This window comes from Ambystoma mexicanum, chromosome 3q (assembly GCF_040938575.1).
Source record: "Ambystoma mexicanum isolate Mex_15411 chromosome 3q, UKY_AmexF1_1, whole genome shotgun sequence".
Lineage (NCBI taxonomy): Eukaryota > Metazoa > Chordata > Amphibia > Caudata > Ambystomatidae > Ambystoma > Ambystoma mexicanum.
The window spans coordinates 608,628,249-608,650,663 of NC_090926.1; the positions used below are offsets into that span (position 1 = coordinate 608,628,249).

At 43.9% G+C, this 22,415-nt stretch overlaps 1 protein-coding gene across 1 annotated transcript in view; it reads right to left on the reverse strand.

The window, feature by feature from the left end:
* The window catches only part of LOC138582823 (myosin-4-like), a 40,352-nt gene extending 18,339 nt beyond the window's left edge, over positions 1-22,013 (reverse strand). Inside the window, exons 1-19 of the mRNA XM_069654487.1 lie at positions 21,995-22,013; positions 21,211-21,263; positions 14,713-14,929; positions 14,475-14,618; positions 13,453-13,609; positions 12,335-12,362; positions 12,135-12,249; positions 10,748-10,840; positions 9,181-9,244; positions 8,990-9,088; positions 8,768-8,871; positions 7,199-7,337; positions 5,190-5,308; positions 4,947-5,096; positions 4,664-4,834; positions 3,567-3,870; positions 575-642; positions 389-476; positions 24-141 (exon numbers count right to left, since the gene is read on the reverse strand). Of these exons, the coding sequence (XP_069510588.1) occupies positions 24-141; positions 389-476; positions 575-642; positions 3,567-3,870; positions 4,664-4,834; positions 4,947-5,096; positions 5,190-5,308; positions 7,199-7,337; positions 8,768-8,871; positions 8,990-9,088; positions 9,181-9,244; positions 10,748-10,840; positions 12,135-12,249; positions 12,335-12,362; positions 13,453-13,609; positions 14,475-14,618; positions 14,713-14,916 (2,165 nt within the window). The 5' untranslated portion in view covers positions 14,917-14,929; positions 21,211-21,263; positions 21,995-22,013. The remainder of the gene's footprint in view (positions 1-23; positions 142-388; positions 477-574; positions 643-3,566; positions 3,871-4,663; positions 4,835-4,946; positions 5,097-5,189; positions 5,309-7,198; positions 7,338-8,767; positions 8,872-8,989; positions 9,089-9,180; positions 9,245-10,747; positions 10,841-12,134; positions 12,250-12,334; positions 12,363-13,452; positions 13,610-14,474; positions 14,619-14,712; positions 14,930-21,210; positions 21,264-21,994) is intronic.
* Positions 22,014-22,415: the final 402 nt, after the last annotated feature.

The window sequence follows — 22,415 nt, forward strand, 5'->3', positions numbered from 1 at the left end:
GGCATTTTGCATGCCCCATTTACCGTTGTTTGAAGTCACCGTAAATGATTCTGCTGGGAAATCCCTTTCTGCAGATTCTGATGCCCTCCAGCACCCCGTTACACCTCAGCTGATGAATAACCAGGTGGTGATCCATGGCACCTTAAAACAATGCAGATTACAGACTAAGTCGGTGTCAATAAAACATTTGAATCTAAATATTGCAATCTAATATAATTCCTCAACATGAATATATGAAACCTAGTCATATCTTAATAAATCAATAAACTGTGATATGATTGTCAACTAAACATGTACCTGGAATACCGGTTGAGGTAATCCGTCAGCGTATCTGCTTTACAAATGAACATGTCTGAGTGTTGTCAATACTGTCAATGCTGTCACTCACCGGGTGTCTTGGTCTCATTGGGGATGAGGCAGCGCACAAAGTGAGGGTGGGTGCTTCTCAGGTTGGACATCAGTTTGTTCAAGTTTTCCTGTAGTTTGAAGGAAGAGCGCATGTCAGCATTTAGGGGTACATTTGGCGCATTGGAACTGGAAAAAAAGAGTTCATTCTTGAGAAGAAATGACTCACCCTGAAGAGTGCAGACACAGTCTGGAAAGAGCCACCCTTCTTCTTGCCGGCCTTCTTGCCAGCGCCCTCTTGAATGAAAAACAAGCACGGTCAAATATTTGTTGAGTTTAATCACACATGATTGATTGCCTCAGGGGCACTGCAAAATATGTTAAACCCCATTTAGGATGAGGTAAATGTGTCCTTTGCATGTGTTTATGGATTAGGTTTTTTCACATGGACATAATCGATACATAGGGCCTGATTTACAGTGTTTTTCAATAGGATGTTCCCATTGAAAAACACATTTGTAAATAAGGCCAATCGTATTTTGGACGAGCGGGGGATGGGGGGGTTAATGCAGTGTTTTGTATGTTATCTTACAATGTATTCCATATTAGTTTAGTTACCGTTTCTCTTTTGATGCTAACCTACCAATCCATAATAATTCTTCAAAAAACGTTTTTCAATTAATTCGTAAATGCAAACAGGTGCTTTCAATGCCTTCATTGTTAGGCTAGAGCACGGATTGAACTCATAATCTTGCCTTAATGCCCAAATGGGGGTTCTTGTCTCGGGTGTCCCTCCACCTATACCCCCATCAGGACAGCTCTCACCATACACTGAAACATTTTACCAGACACCAATATTGGAGTGATTTCAATTCATTGGCGTGAAGCGATTTGCAAAAGATGGGGAGCTACTCCCAGGTCTCCTATCCTATTGCCGAGGTGATGCTGCCAATGGATGCATGAAGGCTGTGGGTACCCATTTTTGGAGACTAGATGATTTGCACATGGATAGATTCTTGCTAGCATTTGAAGAACACCCTAGTGATCATCTGCTACGCGTGCAACTTCAGAACGCAGAGGCTTAACAAGAATAACTTTAGTGGGGGGACATCATTAACTCTCTTTCATACCATTGTCTATCACAGCTATGGTGTATGGGCTTTCTATTTCTAAATTTCCATCTAGCGTTTTTATAGTGGTAGCCTATTGTCCCAATGAACACCAATTATACTTCAATTCATACAAGTCACTGTAACTTAAAGAACATTCCTTGTCAAATCTGTAAACATGTTTAAAATGCCTGAGTTTATTAGCACATATTGCAACTTCCTTAAATGGAAACTAGCATACTTATATTTTAGGCAGAATTTGCATATGTGTTCATTTGTAGCTCAGTCTTCATGTAGAATATGCTCATGTGGAATTTTAAATATTGCTGATTTTATACGGCTAGACTGTAACCACTGTAGCGTAAAATCGAACCGTGTGTTTAGAATGATCAAAAATATATGTAAATAGTATGCCTTGAAATCCATTACATGTACATGTTTGTCACCTATATTCATTATGGAGGTTCTAAAAACATAACTTGATTTGACTATTCAGTAGATCAACCAACCCAATGCTAGTTTGACTACAAAGAGGTATTTGCTCACCGTGCCAACTGTACGGGGATTAGTCTAGTTTGTGCTTTGGACGTTGGTTCAAGATTCCGAGGGAATGTCGTACATACTGATGATGATCTGGAGTGGTTATGACCACAGGGTAGCTGGTGGAGTCAGAGCATCGATTAAGTCTACTCTTAGACCTTAGTCCCGGTGGAAGGGCTTGTGGGAACTGAGTGTCATAAGAAACAAAACTGATCCTTTTTGATAGTCTTGTTTATCCGTGTGATTTGTGTATTTGAAAATCATTCCCAAACAATTGTTTTACACAGCCCATTTTTGATAATATGTGTGTTGTATTGACACCTGACAGAGGTCCTCCAATCAAAATGTCTCCCTTTTGTTTCTTGTGGTCACCCATTCCATGAACCGTGGCTTATTATTATATAGCATCCGGGGCTTTGATTGACAGTCACCCGTAATAGATGAACTCGTTATGCATTGGTAGAGATTGGGAAAACCGTATCACATGTACCCATACAAACTTAAACTTAGTTGCGAAACGTGCATTATTGGTAGATATCTGAAGAAGAATGCCTATTTTCTTCTTACGGGTCTGCCCTGTTTATCTATTGCTAGTGATATTGATAAGGGGACTCAAGCACAATAGGACTGATTTACAAAGACTTCCACTGGAGTAAAAGAGGTGATGCCAGTCAGTATGCCTGATTTGCACCTGCTAACCTTATACCTGATTCACAAAGCCTAAAACCACAGCAAAACTGGAGATGCCCAAAACCTTAGATTATCACATATAAATATGATCCACATAGTCTGGCTCAATGGCATCACACAGATGTTTGCTTCAGTGTTGGGCTCTGTGAAGCAGAAATAAGGCTAAAAGACACAAAACTGAAATGCTCACAGGAATCTCCTGATGTAATTCAGTGCACATCTTTGTGTAACATGTTACCTCACTAATGGTCGCCATCTTGGGTTTGTGATGTTATAACAATGTTAATTTGACAGTGTAATCTGTGGAAGTACCCAATGATTGCCTGTATCTTTGTATACGGTTCAGAATTTTTGAATGCATTTGAAAAAAATAAAATGTATGGGGTGGTTCCCCTCCAACCCCCATTTCCTTTAAAATATACATATATACATATATCTATACGAAACTAAAATAATACCTAAAACATGAAAAAATGCATTCGAAACTTTTTCATTCGAAAATTTGTATTCGGAACTTTTGTATGTCGAAACTATTTTTTCGAAAGTATGACTGGACACCTTTGTATACTATCAGAACACACTGCTATTCTATGTAACCATAGTTCCCTCTTCTTAGCAATCACCTTTGAACATTCAGAACAAAATGAGTAAAGGATTTCCCTCAATTGATTGACAGCCTGTAAAAAGCAATGTTCGTGCACAGCATGTAATAAACCTATTGCAGTAGAAAGGTAGACATTATTATGTTTGTTCTATGAATTATTGTAATTAATATTTATGCAGATCAACTTTTAGGAACGGCATACAGCACAAGCAATACTTTGGGTTTCATCTAAAAGTAAAACAGTCTTCCTCCATTAACACATGTCCTAATTAAAGTACCTTCAGCTCCATGGCTGGCATAGAGAAAACACAAGAGCTTCACAGAGGCCTTCTGGTAGAGCTGGATCACAGAGTCGTTCAGTGGGTCCTTGTTCTTCTCCAGCCAGCCGTTGATGTTGTAGTCCACGGTGCCGGCATAGTGCACCAGTGCGAAGTGTGCCTCGGCCTTGCCCTTGGTAGGCTTGGGCTTCTGGAAGTTGTTGCACTTGCCCAGATGCTGGTCATAGAGCTTGTTTTTGAAGGATGTGTCTGTAGCCTTAGGGAACATGCACTCCTCTTCCAGGATGGAGAAGATGCCCATGGGCTAGAGGATGGGGGAAAACATGGGCATAGCTTAGAATAAAGAAGTTTTAAACATTTACACACAGTTTGTCAGTAAAACCTTAGAACATTAAGTGAAAAGGGTTAATGTGGGGTAAATGGCAGAGGCTTGGCTTATTGCACCTCTAAGGGGCTTTTGTTAATCATTCTTGAAATGTACCAAGTTGATTTGAATTATAATTGATGCAGTTGGTGCCCCTTTTAACCTTCGGCTGCCTCCAGGTTCATCTTCCCTCCAAGGGCCCCAAACATTGGTTTGAAAGAAGGCTGGTATCTAGTAATTCATTGGCAAATAAAGAAATAAGCTCTGAGATCTCACGCAGTAGATCATGATCCATCTTCAGATTAGTGAACAGATATTCACATCCTTTCCCTTTAATTCTTTCTAATTGCATGGAAATAGGTTCTCCTGTTCTGCTTCTTTGTTTAATTGCTGTAGACAAAGTGTAATAGAGCTCAGAGATCTCCAGCGTTATAGGATGAATGTTCATGTTATCCTAAGTGATGCCTGCTATAAGATGAATTGTATTCCTCTGGTGTACTCTCTCTTTTGCCTTGTGCGCAATAAGTGTGAATGTATTCAGAAGCCTCCATAGGGACTCTGGTATACCATAAAAAAAGCTCCAAACTAATACAGGTTTACCTAGTTTCAGAGTTGCTGTAGTTTCTTACCCATGGGGAGAAGCAGCAAGGTATTTTGTCATATATTATCTTGAAACTACCAGTCACTGCTTCAGGCCTCACAATCTTGATTAAGAGCAGCACACCAACCATACCTTCTCAATGAGCTCAATGCAGGCGGCCAGGTCCATGCCAAAGTCGATGAACGCCCACTCAATGCCTTCTTTCTTGTACTCCTCCTGCTCCAGGACGAACATGTGGTGGTTGAAGAACTGTTGCAGCTTCTCATTGGTGAAGTTGATGCACAGCTGCTCCAGGGTGTTGAACTGAACATTTAAGATACAGGATATTTTAGTTGATTTGAAATTTCATGCATGTAATCGAGTGACACTTTAGCATTTGTACGTTACAGCTGCAGTGATCGCATAATTTACTTACATCAAAGATCTCAAAGCCGGCAATGTCCAGTACTCCAATGAAGTGCTGTCGCGCTTGCTTCGTGTCCAGCTGCTGGTTGATGCGAATGACCATCCACAAGAACATTTTCTCATAGACAGATTTGGCCAAAGCACCGACATTGTTGTACACCTGATTAAAGAGAATTGTAGCGTCAATGAGTATTTCTTTGGTTTTCAGAACACCTTGGGTTTCACATAGCAAATGGGGGCGACGCTACTGTACCTGGGCAACAGTTTGACCTTTGGTGACGTATTCATTGCCAACCTTCACTCGTGGGTAGCAGAGAGCCTTCAGCAGATCTGCAGAGTTCAGACCCATCAGGTAGGCGATCTTGTCAGCCACTGCAATCAAGGATATAGGTTTTTTCATGCATGTATTTATTCATTTACATGTCATTTATACAGTGCACAAAGCCCAAAGGCATATAGGCGCATTAGCTTACGAGATTGGTTACAGATTCGTTTTATGACACAGTTACATTCAGGAATAGGCAGGTACATCAAATAGGTGGCATAAAACAGGTGACAGCCTTATGTAGCCTTACATTGTTTCATATCTATTGCTATACATTATGTAAATACTAACATTACGTTTGGACACGTTTCCAAAAGCCACTGGAAAACTGTTACTATTTTGTTGGAGTTTCAGATCTATGTCAATACTGTATTTTTTATACTGAAGTCAAATAAAACATTGTTATGCATTAGATCATACTACTAATAGTTCAAACTCCAAATATGACGCTAAACAAAGTTTTGAGTAAAATCATGAACATATTTTTGGTTTTGCATGTTGTGTTCCTCTGTGTACAGGCTGATAATCCAGAACCAAGAAGATGATTCATCAGCACCCCTAAACACACACATTAGGAAAAAACAGATTATGGGCCTCATTACACGGATGGCGCTAAGGGATTACCAGCAAGTGCAATGCAGGGAGTCTCTCCATTTAAATTGTAAATATCAGGCATGTGGCAGCTGGAAGCTTCCTTACAGCAGGAACTTTACAAGACCAATGCTGTGGGATCTCTGTTCAAAGGCTAGGAGCAAAAGACCAACTTTTAAAGAAGCCATGCATTTCTGTGGCTTCCTTTTCTGTCTACTACAAATCCTGTACTTATTGCATGTGGCAGAAGTGCTGAGTTTTGGCTGGCAGTTAAGGACTGGTAGTACATATATAAGAACCTAAAAGACATACGGGCCTGATTTTCAAAATGAAAGTCCCATTGAAAACATTTCTGTAAATCATGCCCCCATATATCATACATTTCAATTAGTTTAATATTGGTGATACATGCGTGCTGCATATGTACATGACCTTATTTGGTATTTAATATATGTTATGTTTGACATATATAATATACACCATGTATAACATAGCATTGCCCTCTTAGACAGAGACAATTGTATGGAGAAAAAGGTTGCATTTGAGCTAATTTGCATACCCAGAATTTCTTGCTGTTGTGGCTCAGAACTGGAGTGATAGCTACTATGTGGCATTGTGGAATGTGTGACTTGGCTCAAATGGACTTTCCTATTTTCAAATTTCAGATGAAAGGTTTTTTTCAAACCTCTTTAAATCCACCATAACATTCTTGGTGTTGTGAATATACAGTGTATCTCAGATGTATACATCACATATATTTGGGCCATAAAAAAGTATCCTCCATAAAATTATGATGGTGAGCTGTGCCTGAAACCGGGCACAGCACATCATTACTGCCCAGTTTCTCCATCTACTCCAGTCCACATTAAATTCTGCTGTTGCAAATTCCTTATAGCAAAACAAAAGGAATGATGGCTGAAAAGTTTTGAAAAGTTTTGAATTAATCTTCGAGAACCATGCTGCACCTCGTTGATGAGGCCCAACCAGGCTGAAACACGCCTGGATTTGCTTGTGTTTCTGTGCAGAGGGGGGGTGGCCTAGCAGTTCGGACTAGACTGCTCCCATTGGTAGCAAGACTAAGACTGCCTTGCATACGGTTGCTCGACTCTGCGATGGCGCAGACAGGCTTAAAAACAATGATGTGGGAGGTGGCCCAGAGCAATGCCTGTCACAACCTTGCACCCATCACATTCTTTGGCTACAAATGCCTCATAGAGCAAGCAGAGTGCCCATTTTCAATTCCTGTCACATATGCCTTCCCCCTCCGAATGTACGGATCAAAAGCAGGTGACTAGTCTCCAGTGGTAGTAGAGACAAATACTCTAACTTATTTCCACAGTTTATACCTTCCGTGCCGTCGGGTTCTGCCTGCTCCTCTCGCTGCTTCTGCTTGAACTTCATGTTGCCGTGGTGCATCACTGCGCCGGTCAGCTTGTAGATACCCACTTTCTCCTCTGAATTAAAGCCCAGGATGTCGATAGCACTCTGGGTGTAACAAAAAGACCCTTAGACATTTTCTTTTGATTTCGCAATAAAAATATACATAACTAGACCTATTCTTTTCACCTAATATACCAAATAGACACATTTTCCAGCATGGCTGTCATATTGTATGCCTAAATATCAAGTTCTATAGTGTCTGAGTTCAGTGGTGACTATTCACTTGAACTTTTTCCTGGGAAATGAATTCATAATTCCAGAAATAGAATACTGGTAGCATTACTTCCTGATTTAGCAAAGTTTCTTATGTTAATTGGGTAAACCTATCAATCATCATTTGCCATCACTTAAAATAGCTGCATGAAGTAAACATATTAATGTTTTATGGTGAATGTGTCAAAGCTCTCAGGTGGAGTTCAAATACATTTTATTAGTCGAATTTTGAAATGTATACTACTAAAGGGCAACTTAAAAAATATATACATCATTTTAGTGTAATTTCTTCAATATAATGACGTTTGAAACCCAAGAGATCTTTTATAGCCTGAAAGTTTGGTAATTGGTGATGATATGAGGCAGAATTTGTTGTTCATAGCAAATGGCTACACAAGAGAGGTATGCATGATGGTAAAGGGCTGTACAAGAGATATATGCATGATGGTAAAGGGCTGTACAAGAGAGGTATGCATGATGGTAAAGGGCTGTACAAGAGATGTATGCATGATGGTAAAAGGCTGTACAAGAGAGGTATGCGTGATGATAAAGGGCTGTACAAGAGAGGTATGCATGATGGTAAAGGGCTGTACAAGAGATATACACATGATGGTAAAGGGATGTACAAGAGATATATGCAAGATGGTAAAGGCTGTACAAGAGAGGTATGCATGATGGTAAAGGGCTGTACAAGAGATGTATGCATGATGGCAAAAGGCTGTACAAGAGATATAAGCATGATGGTAAAGGGATGTACAAGAGATATTTGCGAGATGGTAAAGGGCTGTACAAGAGAGGTATGCATGATGGTGAAGGGCTGTACAAGAGAGGTATGCATGATGGTAAAGGGCTGTACAAGAGATATATGCATAATGGTAAAGGGATGTACAAGAGAGGTATGGATGATGGTAAAGGGCTGTACAAGAGATATAAGCATGATGGTAAAAGGCTGAGCACGGGAGACATGCATGGTGGTAAAGGACTGCATGCACTCATACAAAGGACTCCCTTTCCAGGCATGAGCATCTGAGCAAATGTCCTGCAGGAATATTAAGGATCTTTAATGTATCTGAGGCATTGCAGTGAGGCTGGTGAAATGCAATGCCCCAAGTCAGAAGCTCATGGGCCTTTCAGCCCATCCCTTACAGAGAGAGGGTATTGAATAGCATGGGCTGAACGGTGTGGATGCAATCATCCCTGCATTATTTCCAGAGCTCCCCATGCACACCGCCGAGTGACAGAGCCGGACTAAATGTACTTACATCTGTAGCCATTAACTCCTCTGCGTCGTCAATGCTGGCCACGGTGATCTCGCCTTGACTCACAAATCCAAAATCATAGGGATTGGTTGTAATGAGGAGCATATCTGTGGGGTAATTGTTATAGTCAAGTTTAAATTTGAAATGTGCATGTGTTGTAAATTATACAGAATGGTCATAATCATGCAAGCAATTTTTGTTTTTTGTGTCATTTTGCCTACGCACCAATGAGCTCCGGCTTCTTGTTGCACATGACCTGGTAAAAGATGTGGTAACTCCTTTCCGCTGACAGCTGGAATGTTACTCTGGATTTTTCCAGAAGATCTGTTCACAATAAATAGCATCAATTATTTAATGCACAACATGGTACTGGCAGATAAGCGGCTCTGGTGATTAAGTGACTCGCTGGGTCTTACATGTTTCAATATCAGCAGAGGCCAGTTTTCCTGTAGCCCCAAAATGAATCCTGATGAATTTACCCTGTGGAATTAAAAATAGGCATATTTTAATTTGTGTCATGTTCCCTCAGAGATCCTGAATTGGGAGGAATTGGTTTACTTTGGAATGTTGAATAATATACACATTTCTAATATCACAGTTTTCCACTAAACTCGTAGAGTAAAAGAAAAGAATAATAAAGCGTTTGCAAAATCAAATGATCACAATTAGACACTTAAAGCAATACACCCATGGGCCGATTCTAAGGTGCGTGCAAATGTAAGAAAGTGTTCTTCCATTATGGAGGAATACTTTACTTACAAACACCATATTCTGATGAAGAACGAATGTGGTGCAGGGACACTAAGGCTTCGGCTTTTGCAGGTGCCTGATTTATGGCTTGACAACAGCCCTAACAACCATCAGGAATGCAGGGCAGCCACACGGAGGGGATTTTCCTTCCAGTAGCAATGGGTTAGCACCATAAAAAAAGGAGTACAAATACGGTAACTATGAGGTGCCGTTAAACTCCACTGCACACTTGTTCCTCTTTAAACAATGCATTTCTCAGACTGCAGCATCAGTTTTATATTTTAATGAAAGTTTAAAAAAAGTTTCTTAAACTAGAAATGTGGCAGTCTATTAAGAAAGGCTCACAATGTCACCAGGGCACATGTTTCCCCCACAAGTGGGATTTTAGCATCTTTTGCTGCTGGAAAGCACAACATATTCCACTCCAATATTTCCACCCACCTCAGAGTGATGGTGCCGGAAACTGGAGGGGAGAATGTCGGTTTTCCACACACTTTTTATCACATCTGAATCAGGCCCCCAATCAACATGCATCACGAGATCAACCTATGGATGTGGGGTTTCCACTGAATCAATTTCTCGCCTATTTCAGCAACTTTGCTGTGGGAAAACAGTGCAACTAAGAGGATGTCCTCTCCTTTAAAAATATGTGCTGCTCCTGGAGTAACTGTTTGCTATGAAAATAGTGCTCCTAAGTGGAATATTTTGCATCAGATGTGGTCCATGCTGCATGCCCCCTCATTATATAAATATGTCTTGTACATGGAAAAACATCTTGGTATGCAAATAGTGCTACTGAGTGCCAGAGTCTGTGTTGGGCATGGTCCATCCTGCATGTCCTCTCCTTAATAGAATGTGTCCTGTACATGGAACAACTTCTTGGTATGCAAATAGTGCTACTGAGTGCCAGAGTCTGTGTTGGGCATGGTCCATGCTGCATGTCCCCTCCTTAATAGAATTTGTCCTGTACATGGAACAACTTCTTGATATGCAAATAGTGTACTGAGTGCAAGGCTCTCTGCTGGACATGGTCCATGCTGCATGTTAGCTCCTTACACGAATACGTTAAACAGTCTTTGGGGCTGATTTACAAACACGTTTTCAATGGGATTTGCCCATTTCTAAACATGTTTCTAAACATGTTTTGTCTTTGAAGTCTTTTATGTGTAGGGTGCATTTATAAATCACTTATTCTTGCTGTCTACTTTAGAGCTGAGGAATATCAATACTTACAAAACGCGAGGAGTTGTCGTTCCTCACGGTCTTGGCGTTGCCGAAGGCTTCCAGCAGCGGGTTGGCTGAGATGATTTGATCTTCCAGGGTGCCCTAGGGCCGAAATAAACATAGTAAGTTCATTTCCCAAGTTCTCTCATCGATTATTTAGTCAACAAACATAGAATCGATCGCTTTGTGTGATACGTAAATAGCACGGAGCGGACCGCAACCACCAACACATGTGTCTCTACCACCCTCTGCATGCTGGTTTGTTTGTTTTAGTAAAGGGGTATATATTGGGCACATATATCCAGGGCGTCCCAGGATTCTGTGCCTATTTATACTTTATAAGAAGCATAGTAGTTAGAGTGGCAGAGGTGCCATTGTGAAAACCAAGTTATTCTTCCACAATCCACAATCATCATCAAAATATTTTCCAGAATATCATTTTTCTTGATGGTTGGCAGTGTATGATTGGGTTTTGAGGCCCACTGTGACTTCACCCTTTAAATGCCAGTCGTAGAGTACTCTTAACACGCTGGCCCCACTTTAAGCTAAGCAGGTACATGTCTTTATCCTTTAAGTTAACTATGCACGTATACTGGATACCTTGCCTTTTACAAATCCATATATGGGGGAGGCCATATGTGTATATACAATGTTTATGTGTGTGTTTATTTGTTTATCTAGAGCACCTGGGGCCAGATTACAGAAGTGTTGCACTGGTGCAAGTGCAAAGATTGCACAGATTGCACTAGGGCAGAGTTTGCACTTGGAAATATGAGGAAACCATTGCACCATGACAAGTGCATTTTGGCATGTCATAAGCATTAGGGAAAAAATTACCCATGTGAACAAAAAGATACTTTTTCACTGCATTTTTGCACCAGGGCAAAGTTTGCCCTAGTGCTGATACTGAATAGCACTAGTAACATAACATAACATAGGCATCATAAATGTATCTTTTTTGCACTGGGGAAATGTTTGCCTTGGTGCGTATACCATGCCAAATTGCACTTGTCATGGTGCAATGGTTTTTTAACATATTCAAGTGTTTTTAGAAATAGGACAAACTTTGCCCTAGTGCTAATACCGTGCAAACTTTGCACTTGCACCAGTGCAAGGTTTCTGTAATCTGGCCCCTGGAGACCATGCAAATGGTAGCGGTGTGCGGTATAATTCAACATAACATAACATAAAATATACCGTGAATGGGCAACAACTAAATTGCCTTTAGGTGCTGTATTTCCAACTACTTAACTAAAGAATTTGGAGGGCTGCAAACGGTTTATCAGCAAGAACACAGAATAGATTTCCAATATGTTCCTATGCAGAATTCTCAACAACTACATATTTTTAAAGAATCACAGACCTACAATTGGCAAAGGGGTTGCTGTTACAATACCTGTATTTTCCCAGGTGTCGGCTCCTGCTTCTTCTTGTCACCGGAGGCAGCGATTGATGCAAAGTACTGGATGACACGCTTCGTGTTCACAGTCTTCCCAGCACCGGATTCTCCGCTGTGGAATGAAGCGCACACATGTTGCATCCTGATGGACAATGCGAAGCATTGCAAATCCAAGGAAGGCCTGGACGCATACTTACGTGATCAGGATGGACTGGTTTTCCCGGTCTGGGGAAGAAGAGAACCAGATTTATCAGATGACATTTTGAATACTTAAAAGACGGATTTGACAGCTTCATAGATGGTACCACAAATCATTGCTACTTGTTTCAGAGGGGTCACTCATTGTGTGGCCCTCCAGATGTTGGGGACCTCCCACACTTCTCCACACCTTAACTCAGACCTTTATATGTTGTCACCCTCGACCTTTGACTCCCCGGACCTCAGATTTAGCAGGACTGATTCACCAGTCTAGCATCCTGCTAGCCAATGCAGGCAAGAGGCATCTCTGAGTAAAGGTCAGGAGAAGCAAAGATCATATGGGGGTAAAGTGGAAAGCAGAAGAACAGGATATGGGGGGCACCATGCACCCGTCTTATCGAATGCAAGGAAGCCGCATTTTTTGCACTGCACAAAGGTTGGAAGGGGTCTTTTAGGCACGCGTTTAGCCCGGCTTTTTGTGTATATGTCCTTTGTTGACTGTGTTTGTATTTCCCATTAATGTGAACTCTAACACTCACTTTAAGTTGATGTTGAACTTTCCTCCAGGACTTGATGTATATAGGTGGTTGTGTGACCTACCGGTGGGACATCTCTCTCTTCGCGAGGGTATGAGCAGCCGGCATCAGATGGCAAGCCACAGAACTAGATATGACACTCCCAGGCCCAGCCTATGGGGCCACTGTACCAGTCTCCAGGGAAACAGGGGCACCCGGCTGCTTAATCAGAAGCCCATGACAGGAATCAGACCATGAGAGCAGCATACACGTGTTTTTTCCTCGTGAAAGCGCTGTTTCCCAGTGTGAGTTAAGCATTCTCTAGGTGGCTGCACACTGTGCCCTCTTAACAGCCCACACCCTGCGAAGAGGAGGGCACGTCTCTGCTGTATAGCTTGAAAAAGAATTCCAATACGAGATAAACTGTTGTTTCCTGCGTTGCATTTTCTTTTGGCCAGTTTTAATTCATAACTCTTAAATGTTAGAAATAAATATATTGATAGCCCCTCCCCCCATTCGATAATTTGAGAAATTTGTGTGACTCTGCTACGTTGTTTGAGGTCATTTTGCCCAAGGCAATGTCCATCGCGTGACTCACTCACCAGTCAGCATGAACTGATAGGCGTTATCAGAGATGGAGAAGATGTGTGGAGGGGCCTCCTGGCGCTTCTTGCCCCGGTAGCCGGTCACCACTTCGGGGTTGTACACTGGTAGCCACTTGTAGGGGTTGACAGTTGCACAGAAGAGACCTGAATATGTCTGGGAAACACAAGAAAATGCTTATCATCGTCCACCTGGGCAACGAACCTGTAGAAAATGCTACTACTTCATAATATAGGTTACAAGCAGAGTTTTGGTGTCATATCTGAAAACACGGGAGACAACATGGCATGTACCATTTAAGATTGAGAAGCAATGCTAATTCCTTGCTGCCCCACAATGCATCTGAGAACAGGGAGTGTTTAGAATACTGGTTAGAGTGCTACAAAGCAGAACGCAAGCACAGTGGTCCATGTATCGGGGATCATATTAGGTTCTCCTAGGCTACGTCGACAATTCTAGTAGCCACATTGCTAGGATTGTCCTACCCCGGGGCCATATTAGTCAAGGGCCCACATTTCAAACTACAAAAGATTCTGGGACCCAGTTGGCAGTGTGGAAGAAGTGTAACCAAGTGCCCTTAGTGTCACAACTATGCACACTCTCGTGTAAAATGTCCTACAAAATATCTTGCGGCAGAACCAGTCTCGTAAACCAATTCACGATCATGTTACAGAAGGTTTTTGTAGAACTATCAGTGGGTTCTGAATTGTGGATAGAGTGATGTTAAGGGCCCAAAAGTAAGTTCTACAACTGCTGCTCTTGCCAGATAGTAACTTACTAACTCACGTTACCTATGTAGTCACTGCATGCTATTGAGCAATCTCCCAAACAATACAGAAAGGATTTAATCTCAATTTCCTTTTTTAAGCAATAAAATAATACAGTTTACGTGTGTTTCCTCTGGACATATAAGAAGAGAGCCAGTTGATTTGTCCACTGGCAGGAGTATGTGTGTAGAAAATGAAAACGATCACATTATCACTAATGCCACGGAGAGTTGCATTCTTCTCAGTGTACTCACATAGATCATCCAGGCTGCATAGCGCTCTTTGAGGTTATACAGCACCGTCGCTTCATTCAGGTGGGTCATCATAGCCATGTCCTCAATTTTATCATACTTGGGGGGATTCATCGGGAAGACTTGGTCATCCTTGACAGTGAGAGACTTTGAAGGAATTGAGGTATACGATGTATTAAAATTGGATTGAAGTTCAGTCTTGTTAAAGGATATTGACTAAGTTAAATCAATTTCTACTTACTTGACCGCCCTCAGTTTTTACTGTGACTTTGCCACCCTCTTTACTCTGGATTACACCCTTTACGAATAACTCCTTTGGCTCACACACAAAGCAGGAGGTTTTAGCATCAAAGGGCCGATTCTGGTCCTCAATTCTTTCCTTCTCAGTCTTTCGGAGGAACTGAGCCGCCACGCCAAAGACGGCCATTTCAGCGTCTGAACTCATGGCTGGAGAGTTCCTGCAGCATCAAGGAGATACAATTTAAATGTGGTTCTGAGCAATGATTTTACATTCGTATATAAACAGCGAAAAGATCATTATCGCACAAAAGCTGAAGGTTTAGAGGTGCCACATAATCATAACACCGGTGCCATCATATTAAGTGATGTAGGAAATGCCACCATGAATATCATAAGTTATAACATTAGCAAGTACGCAATATGTGCTGCCAGAAAATTGGGATCAAAGCACCCTCCAGCAAACAGTGCCCAACTGCTAAACTGCACTTTCCTTACATTTAAACAACACAGTCAGTGACCATGGACCAAAGTCAGCTTCTAAATAACTTGGTCTCTGCCCTCCTGGAATATTGAAACAGGCCAAATCCTGGATAGGAACGGTCACAATCCCCTAATTTGTGGACCGTCAGTAACGGTGTCAGAAGTGTGACCCTACTTGTCCCCACCAATACTGATCATTCTGATGTCTTCGATAATGGAAGACTCTGGATGCCTTGCTCAGCGAGAGCTTCACTGCATAGCATTGTTAGGTGATTTCTACCCGCCTCTACAAAGGGACACTGTAAAATGTTCAGGCGACCTCTGATATATCTATCATGATAGCATGGAGACCACGTCAAGGGTGTGCACAGAAAGGGAACACTTCCCCCTCTTGCATCTCGACTGGTAGTGATATGAAACTCAATGAGCTTCAGTTGGGTCAAAAGAACCCTCGTCAACAATCCACCAGTCTCTGAATGGAGGGATGATGGCTATCGGCCCGTGCTTGGCTGAAGCTCCTCACTCAGTGGCCCGTCCATTACTGGTGGACTATGACTTCTCACTTGCTCTCTAGGTTGCATTCCAGTGTAATATTCTGCTAAATATTCACGTTGTGGGAATGTCTAGATCTCACGTGTGCCATTAAATACATGGGTTCCATGTGCCTGACATATTCCAAGAGTCCTCATCAGGGCCTCCAAGGTGCTTGCATCAAACACCTGGCCTGGGTTCACATTGCAGCTATCTGCCTGCACAGAGCGGTTAGAGTCGAGCCAGCCCTTGCATGGCACATTCACAGTGCTTCTTCTGGACACTCAAACCCATAGTAGGGTGCACTCAGGCTGCTCCTTCTGTACACTGAGAGCCATTGTACCGTGCTTATTGTGTACATCCAGTGTGGTGTACACTCAGAGAGCGTGCTCTATACACCCAGCACCCGTGTATTCTACACACAGAGCTCTTGGTCTGTTTGCACTGCTCGCCTACGTGTCCTGTACTGGACTCTTATAACATCTGTTCTGAACACCCAGAGAACCTCCGCTGTATTTCTCACATTAGAATATTGCCGACAACCATCGTCTGCCTTTTGAAGTCTACCATATTCATTGGGGATATTATGGGCTGTTTTAATTTTGACTAAACCATGTCAGAGGAACGTCATCATGGCAAAAGGGAGTCCTAAAAAAAGTAAAGCTAGGTATAAAAAAGTAAAAAAATGAACTGTCCATAACAGTGAGGGGGGAAACAAAGGTATAGTTAGTCCTACTCTTGTTGTGATTTCCTTAGCTGACCTACGCAGATCCAAGCAACCACAACTCCCCAAGCTGATACCAGGGTGGGGGAGAGAAAGAAAGAGACGAAGGAGACAGAGAGGGGGGGGGGCAAGGAAAAGTATGAGAGAGAGAGAGAGAGAGAGAGAGAGAGGGAGGGCGTGGGGGAGAGAAAGAGAGAGAGGGAAGAGATGGAGGGGGCAAGGGAAAGAGAAAGAGATAGAGAGGGTCGGGAATAGAAAGAGAGAAGGAAAGAGAGAGTGAGGGACAGGGGAACGAGAGAGAGAAACAGAGTGATAGAGAGGGTGGGGAAGAGAAAGAGAACGACAGGGAGGGAGGGAGGGGGCAAGGGAAAGTGAGAGAAAGGGAGATATAGAGAGGGTGGGGGAGAGAAAAAGAGAGGGACAGAGAGATAGGAGGACGAGAGCAAAGGGGCAAGGGAGAGAGAGAGAGAGAGAGAGAGTGGGGGAGAGAGAGGATGAGAGAGAGGGAAGAGATGGAGGGGGCAAGGGAAAGAGAAAGAGAGAGAAAGACGGGGGAGAGAAAGAGAGAGGGAAAGAGAGAGAGCGAGGGACCAGGGAAAGAGAGAGAGAAACAGAGAGCGATAGAGGGGTGGGGGAAAGAAAGAGAGAGAGAGGGAAAGAGAGAGGGTGGGAGGGAGGGGGCAAGGGAAAGTGGGAGAGAGAAAGAGAGAGAGATATGGAGGGTGGGGAGAAGAAAAAGAGAGGGAAAGAGAGAGGGAGAGAAGTACAAGAGAAAGAGAGAGAGGGAAGAGAGGGAAAGAGAGCGAGGAAAGAGAAAGAGCGGGAGGGGGCAAGATAAAGTGAGAGAGAGAAAGAGAGAGATAGGGTGAGGGGGAGAAAGAGAGAAGGAAAGCGAGAGAAGTGGAGAGAGAGGTACAAGGGAAAGCGAGAGAGAGGGGGTTGGGGAGAGAAAGAGAGAGAGGGAAGATAGAGAGGGGCACGGAAAGAGAGGGAGAGAAAGAGATAAAGTGGAGGGAGAAAGAGAGAGGGAGGGACAAGGGAAAGAGAAAGAGAAAAAGAGAGATCGAGAAGGAAAGAGAGAGAGAAACAAAGAGTGATAGAGAGGGTGGGGAGAGAGAGAGAGGGGTAGGTTGAGGACAGGGGAAAGTGAGAAAGAGAAAGTGATAGATAGAGAGGGTGGGGGAGAAAAAGAGAGCGAGATGGAGAGGAGGGTACAAAGGAATGAGAGAGAGGGTGGGGGAGAGGGGAGAGAAAGAGAGAGAGGGGAGAAAGGAGGGAGGGACAAGGGGACGAGAGAGCGAATGAGAGAGATAGAGAGTGTTGGGGAGAGAAAGAGAGAGGGAAAGAGAGGAGGGAGGGACAAAGGAAACAGAGAGAGGAAGAGGGGGAGATAGAGAGGGTGGGCGAGAGAAAGAGAGGAGAGGGCGAAGGAAAGAGAGAGAAAGGAAGGGTGGGGAGAGAAAGAGAGGGAGAGGGAGAGAAACAGAGAGGGATAGGGATGGGGCGAGAAAGAGAGAGAGTGCGAGAGATGGAAGCGCAAGGGAAAGTGAGAGGGTGGGAGGGGGAGAGAAAGAGGGAGAGGGGAAGAGAGAAGGAGGAGCAAGGAAAAGGGAGAGAGAGCGAGAGAGAGATAGAGAAATAGAGAGAGGTAGAGATGGTGGGGAAGAGAAAGAGAGAGGGAACGAAAGAGAGGGAGGGACAAGGGAAAGAGAGAGAGAAACAGAGAGCGATAGAGGGGTGGGGGAAAGAGAGAGGGAAAGAAAGAAAGGTAGAGGGAGAGAAACAGAGAAATAGAGATGGGGCGAGAAAGAGAGTGAGGGAGATGGAGGGGCAAGGGAAAGAGAGAGAGAGGGAGGGAGGGGAGAGAAAGACGGAGAGGGAAAGAGAGAGGGAGAGGTAATGAAAAGGGAGAGAGAGCGAGAGAGAGAAATAGAGACAGGTAGAGATGGTGGGGAAGGGAAAGAGAGAGGGAACGACAGAGAGGGAGGGACCAGGGAAAGAGGGGGAGACAGAGAGGGTTGGGGGGAGAAAGAGTTGGGGAGGTAGAGGGCAGGGGAAAGTGAGAAAGAGAGAGGGGTGGGAGAGAAAGAGAGAGGGAAAGAGCGAGGGAGAGAGGTAAAAAGGAAAGGGAGAAAGACGGTGGGGGAGAAGAAGAGAGAGAGGGAAGAGAAAGAGGAGGCAAGTGAAAGAGAGAGAGAGAACGAGAGAGATAGAGAGTATGGGGAGAGAAGGCGAGAGGGAAAGAGAGAGGAAGAGAGGTACAAGGAAAGAGAGATAGAGAAAAAGAGTTAAAAAGAGGGGTTGGGGGATAGAAAGAAAGAGAGAGAGGGACAAGGGAAAGTGAGAGAGAAACAGAGAGATATGGAGAGGGAAAGAGGGAGAGAAACAGAGAGAGATATAGAGGGTAAGGGAGAGAAAGAGGGAGGGAGAGGGCAGGGGAAAGTGTGAGAGAGAGAGAAAAAAGAGAGGGTGGGGGAGAGAGAGAGGGAAAGAGAAAGAGAGAAACAGAGAAAGATAGAGATGGGGAGAAAGAGAGTGAGAGAGAGGGGGAGACGGCAAGGGAAAGTGAGAGAAAGGGAGGGTGGGGGAGAGAAAGGGGGAGAGGGAAAGAGAGAGGTAGGGGGAAATGAAAGGTAGAGAGAGAGAAATGGAGAGATGTAGAGAGTTGGGGGAGAGAATGAGAGAGAGGGAAATAGAGAGAGAGAGATGGAGGGGCTAGGGAGAGAGAGAGAGAGAGAGAGAGAGAGAGAGAGAGAGAGAGAGAGAGAGAGAGAAAGAGAGAAGGAGAGAGAGAACCGAAAGAACGAATGAATGAAAGAGATAAAAGGGAAATGATAAGCCAGAGAGAGCTAGAGATGGGGAGATAGAACATAATGGGGATGAAAATGGAGATAGAAGCGAGGGCGAGCAAGTCAATCACAGAGGAAGAGAAACTGAAGAAATTGATATTCAGGCACAGAGAATGGGAGAGACAGAGCTGAAACACAGAAAGAGGAAGAGTGAGATCAGATATACAGTGTGATGAGTGAAAGAAAAATAGAGATGCAAGGTGAAGAAAGAGAAAGCAGGGACAGAAACCAAGAGGAAGAGAAAAGGAAGGGAGATTGAAAGGCATACAGAGTCAGAGCAAGAAACAGGAAGAGGAAGAAAGGGAGAGTCAAGTAAGAGCAACAAAAGGAGGAGAGGGAAGAGAGAGAGAGAGAGAGAGAGAGAGATGAGTGGGTGAAAGTATATGCATATGGTGCTCTCTGGCAATCAGGTTGCCACAACACTAACCCCAAATAGACAGAGCCCGGAACCAGATTCAGAGATGGAATTAAAACAAAAGAAAAACCTACAGAGACACGAATGTAGTGGCAGTGCAAGGTGGTCCTTGCATTCAGTATCTTCTGTCAGTAAGTGATGTCATGATATTTGATAATTTTAGGTGGAGCACCTGGCATCAGCACTCGACACAAGTAGGGAAGACCAAGGGTATTTTTCCAGTTTATGGGGTAGGTAGGCACCTACACTCGTGATAGGGGCTGCAGGAAAGGAAGCACTTACGGTGCCAGGTAAGTTATTGTTTCTCCTTCCTGAAAGCTAGAATGGGAATTGTGATCCCTAGAGGACCCACTAGGACCTTTCGGATTTATCTTTTTCAGTTCTGAAGCAGAGAAGTAGATTGATGTCTTTGATGAGCTTTGGTGACCAGGGTTTTAGATTGGAGATCAGGTGGGTTCAGGTTCCAAGAGGAACCCAGAGGGACAAACTTGCGATAATCAGGGGTACGTTTCCGTGATATGTAGGGATCAGAGTCAGACAGGGCGAGCAGCAAGTTTGCCACCTGCTTGCCATCCCTTTCTGAAAAGATGCCATTCAATGCAGGACTTGGACACCATTAAATATGACAGGAGGCGCTATGCAAATATAAGGTAACGTAACATACTTTAATTTCCAAACGTGGTTGGAAGTCGCTGAGTATTATTAAGCCATGGTACTCCATGTGGAAAGCAGCTGGGAGGCAAGTTGAGCAAACAGAGCCAGAGAGTGTAAGGCGGGTACTCGGGGTTGACCAGGCATCAGACATGAATGACTAGGTGGGCATGAGTTCCTCTTGCTGGTCAAAGCCCAGACAGAAGGTTGTTGCAAAGGCTAGAGGCCATGCATCCCTCAACACATAATTTTGTTGTAGGCCTCGCATCGCTCAGGGATAGTTTTGTATCTAAAAGAAGTTTGACCAGCAAAACGAATTCGGCCATGGTCACAATACAGAGTTACAATCCTGCCATTCAAAACACGAGCATGTTGATGGCTTTCAAAAGTCACTGGGCCTGTTATAGTGGTATACCGATAAAACCATTGCATTACTTCCCTTACCAGCTTTTTTGGGTGGAATGGAATTACCGCCATTTTTATTGCAATCAAAATACAAATGTACCCTTAAAGTGGGGGATTTTCCTCCAGCAATTTTCTGGAGTAAACTCCCCCACTTTAATAGCATAAACTGGAGGAGTTACCGTGGGTGGACTTGCCACCAATACCCCCCACCTGGATTCCTATGGACTCCATGAATGGGGGTGCAGGGGTAACTCCCCAATACTTCCACCTGTAACCTGACATGAATTCTGCAGGAACGAGTGGCAGCATTGGTAACTGAGTTTGGGGGTAATTGATCTAGAATTACCCCCCAACTCGAAAGAGGCCCACACTTCGGTAAATTGTCAGCGCATCCAAAGTTTGCGTACTTGTGTAAAATAAACAGCGTTCTGCAAAGGCACTTACCTTCACTTATTCCTCCGATGGAAAAACTGTAGGGCCTCGAGGCACCCTGAAAACTGAAGCAGAGAGAGACCAGGTGTAGCACAGGGTGCTTTATAATTAGGCTCACGCATTGTTGTGATTCCTTATTTAACTGAGTCATGCCAAGGGAGGTTTAGCAGCAACATCTGAAGCATTCAGCAGACTTATCTCACCCAAAATCTCACACAACCATCTCTCGCACAACAACCCGCACGCAATCCACAACACTGCAACAATACATAAGCAACACCAACAGCACACGTGGACTGACACCGATCCAATACTCGCACCAAAGCTCAGCACCCGGTGTATAACGAGTTGAAGCTGCCAACAGAACACCACTCCTCTCACTACCCTACTCCCGCTTCACCTACTATCCCATCCCACCTTCTCATTTGCAGATCCGCCAGAGCGCTTGTGGACCAAGTCCGTTGCTGAAGGTGCGCGGTACAAATACCTTTAACATTTAATATTCATCACTTAGCATTTCTGAGTTCCCGGCTCCTGGGCACAGACTGGGCACATCGTGTTTGGGAGTTGGGTTTCAGTGACATTATTTCAGGCATGCCGGGCATGGGAAAGGCGCGGATGCACACCGGTCCCATACGCGTATGATTTCAGTTCAATGGTTACATGCAGGCTTGCTTCAAATTATATTTAGCTTAAAAGTACCAGGGAGGCACTGCCTGTAGAACCCACTCCTTACACACCAGACTGGTGAGACACAAGGAGCACACACACACACACACAAGTGGTCCTTAATTACCTCTGGAAGCAGGGCTGCAGGCGGATTAAAGGCCATCCCAAAGGGTGCTCTTTTATAAGCTGAGACCTGCCAACTCAGCAGGGCGGCCTTCTATATTTGGTCAAATAGTGTCCAGGGATCCGTCTATCAAATTCCCAAGGCTTTGATTTCTCTTCACTTCGTCATCGTGGGATATAATTGGCTGGCAGATGGATGCTGGGCACCAATGGATGCTTTGCGTTCGCTTGTTCTGAAATTCGACCACATGCAGCAGTCTGGCGGGGAGCGTCGTGGGAGATGCTCGCCCTCCCTCTCTTCAGTGCATCTGTGATCCGGGAGCAGGGAAGACCTATCAGGGAAAACTAAGGAAGCCCAGGAAACACAGTGAGAGCCAGAAGCCAAGAAGAAACAGACCGGGGATTCAACTAAAACATCGAGGACT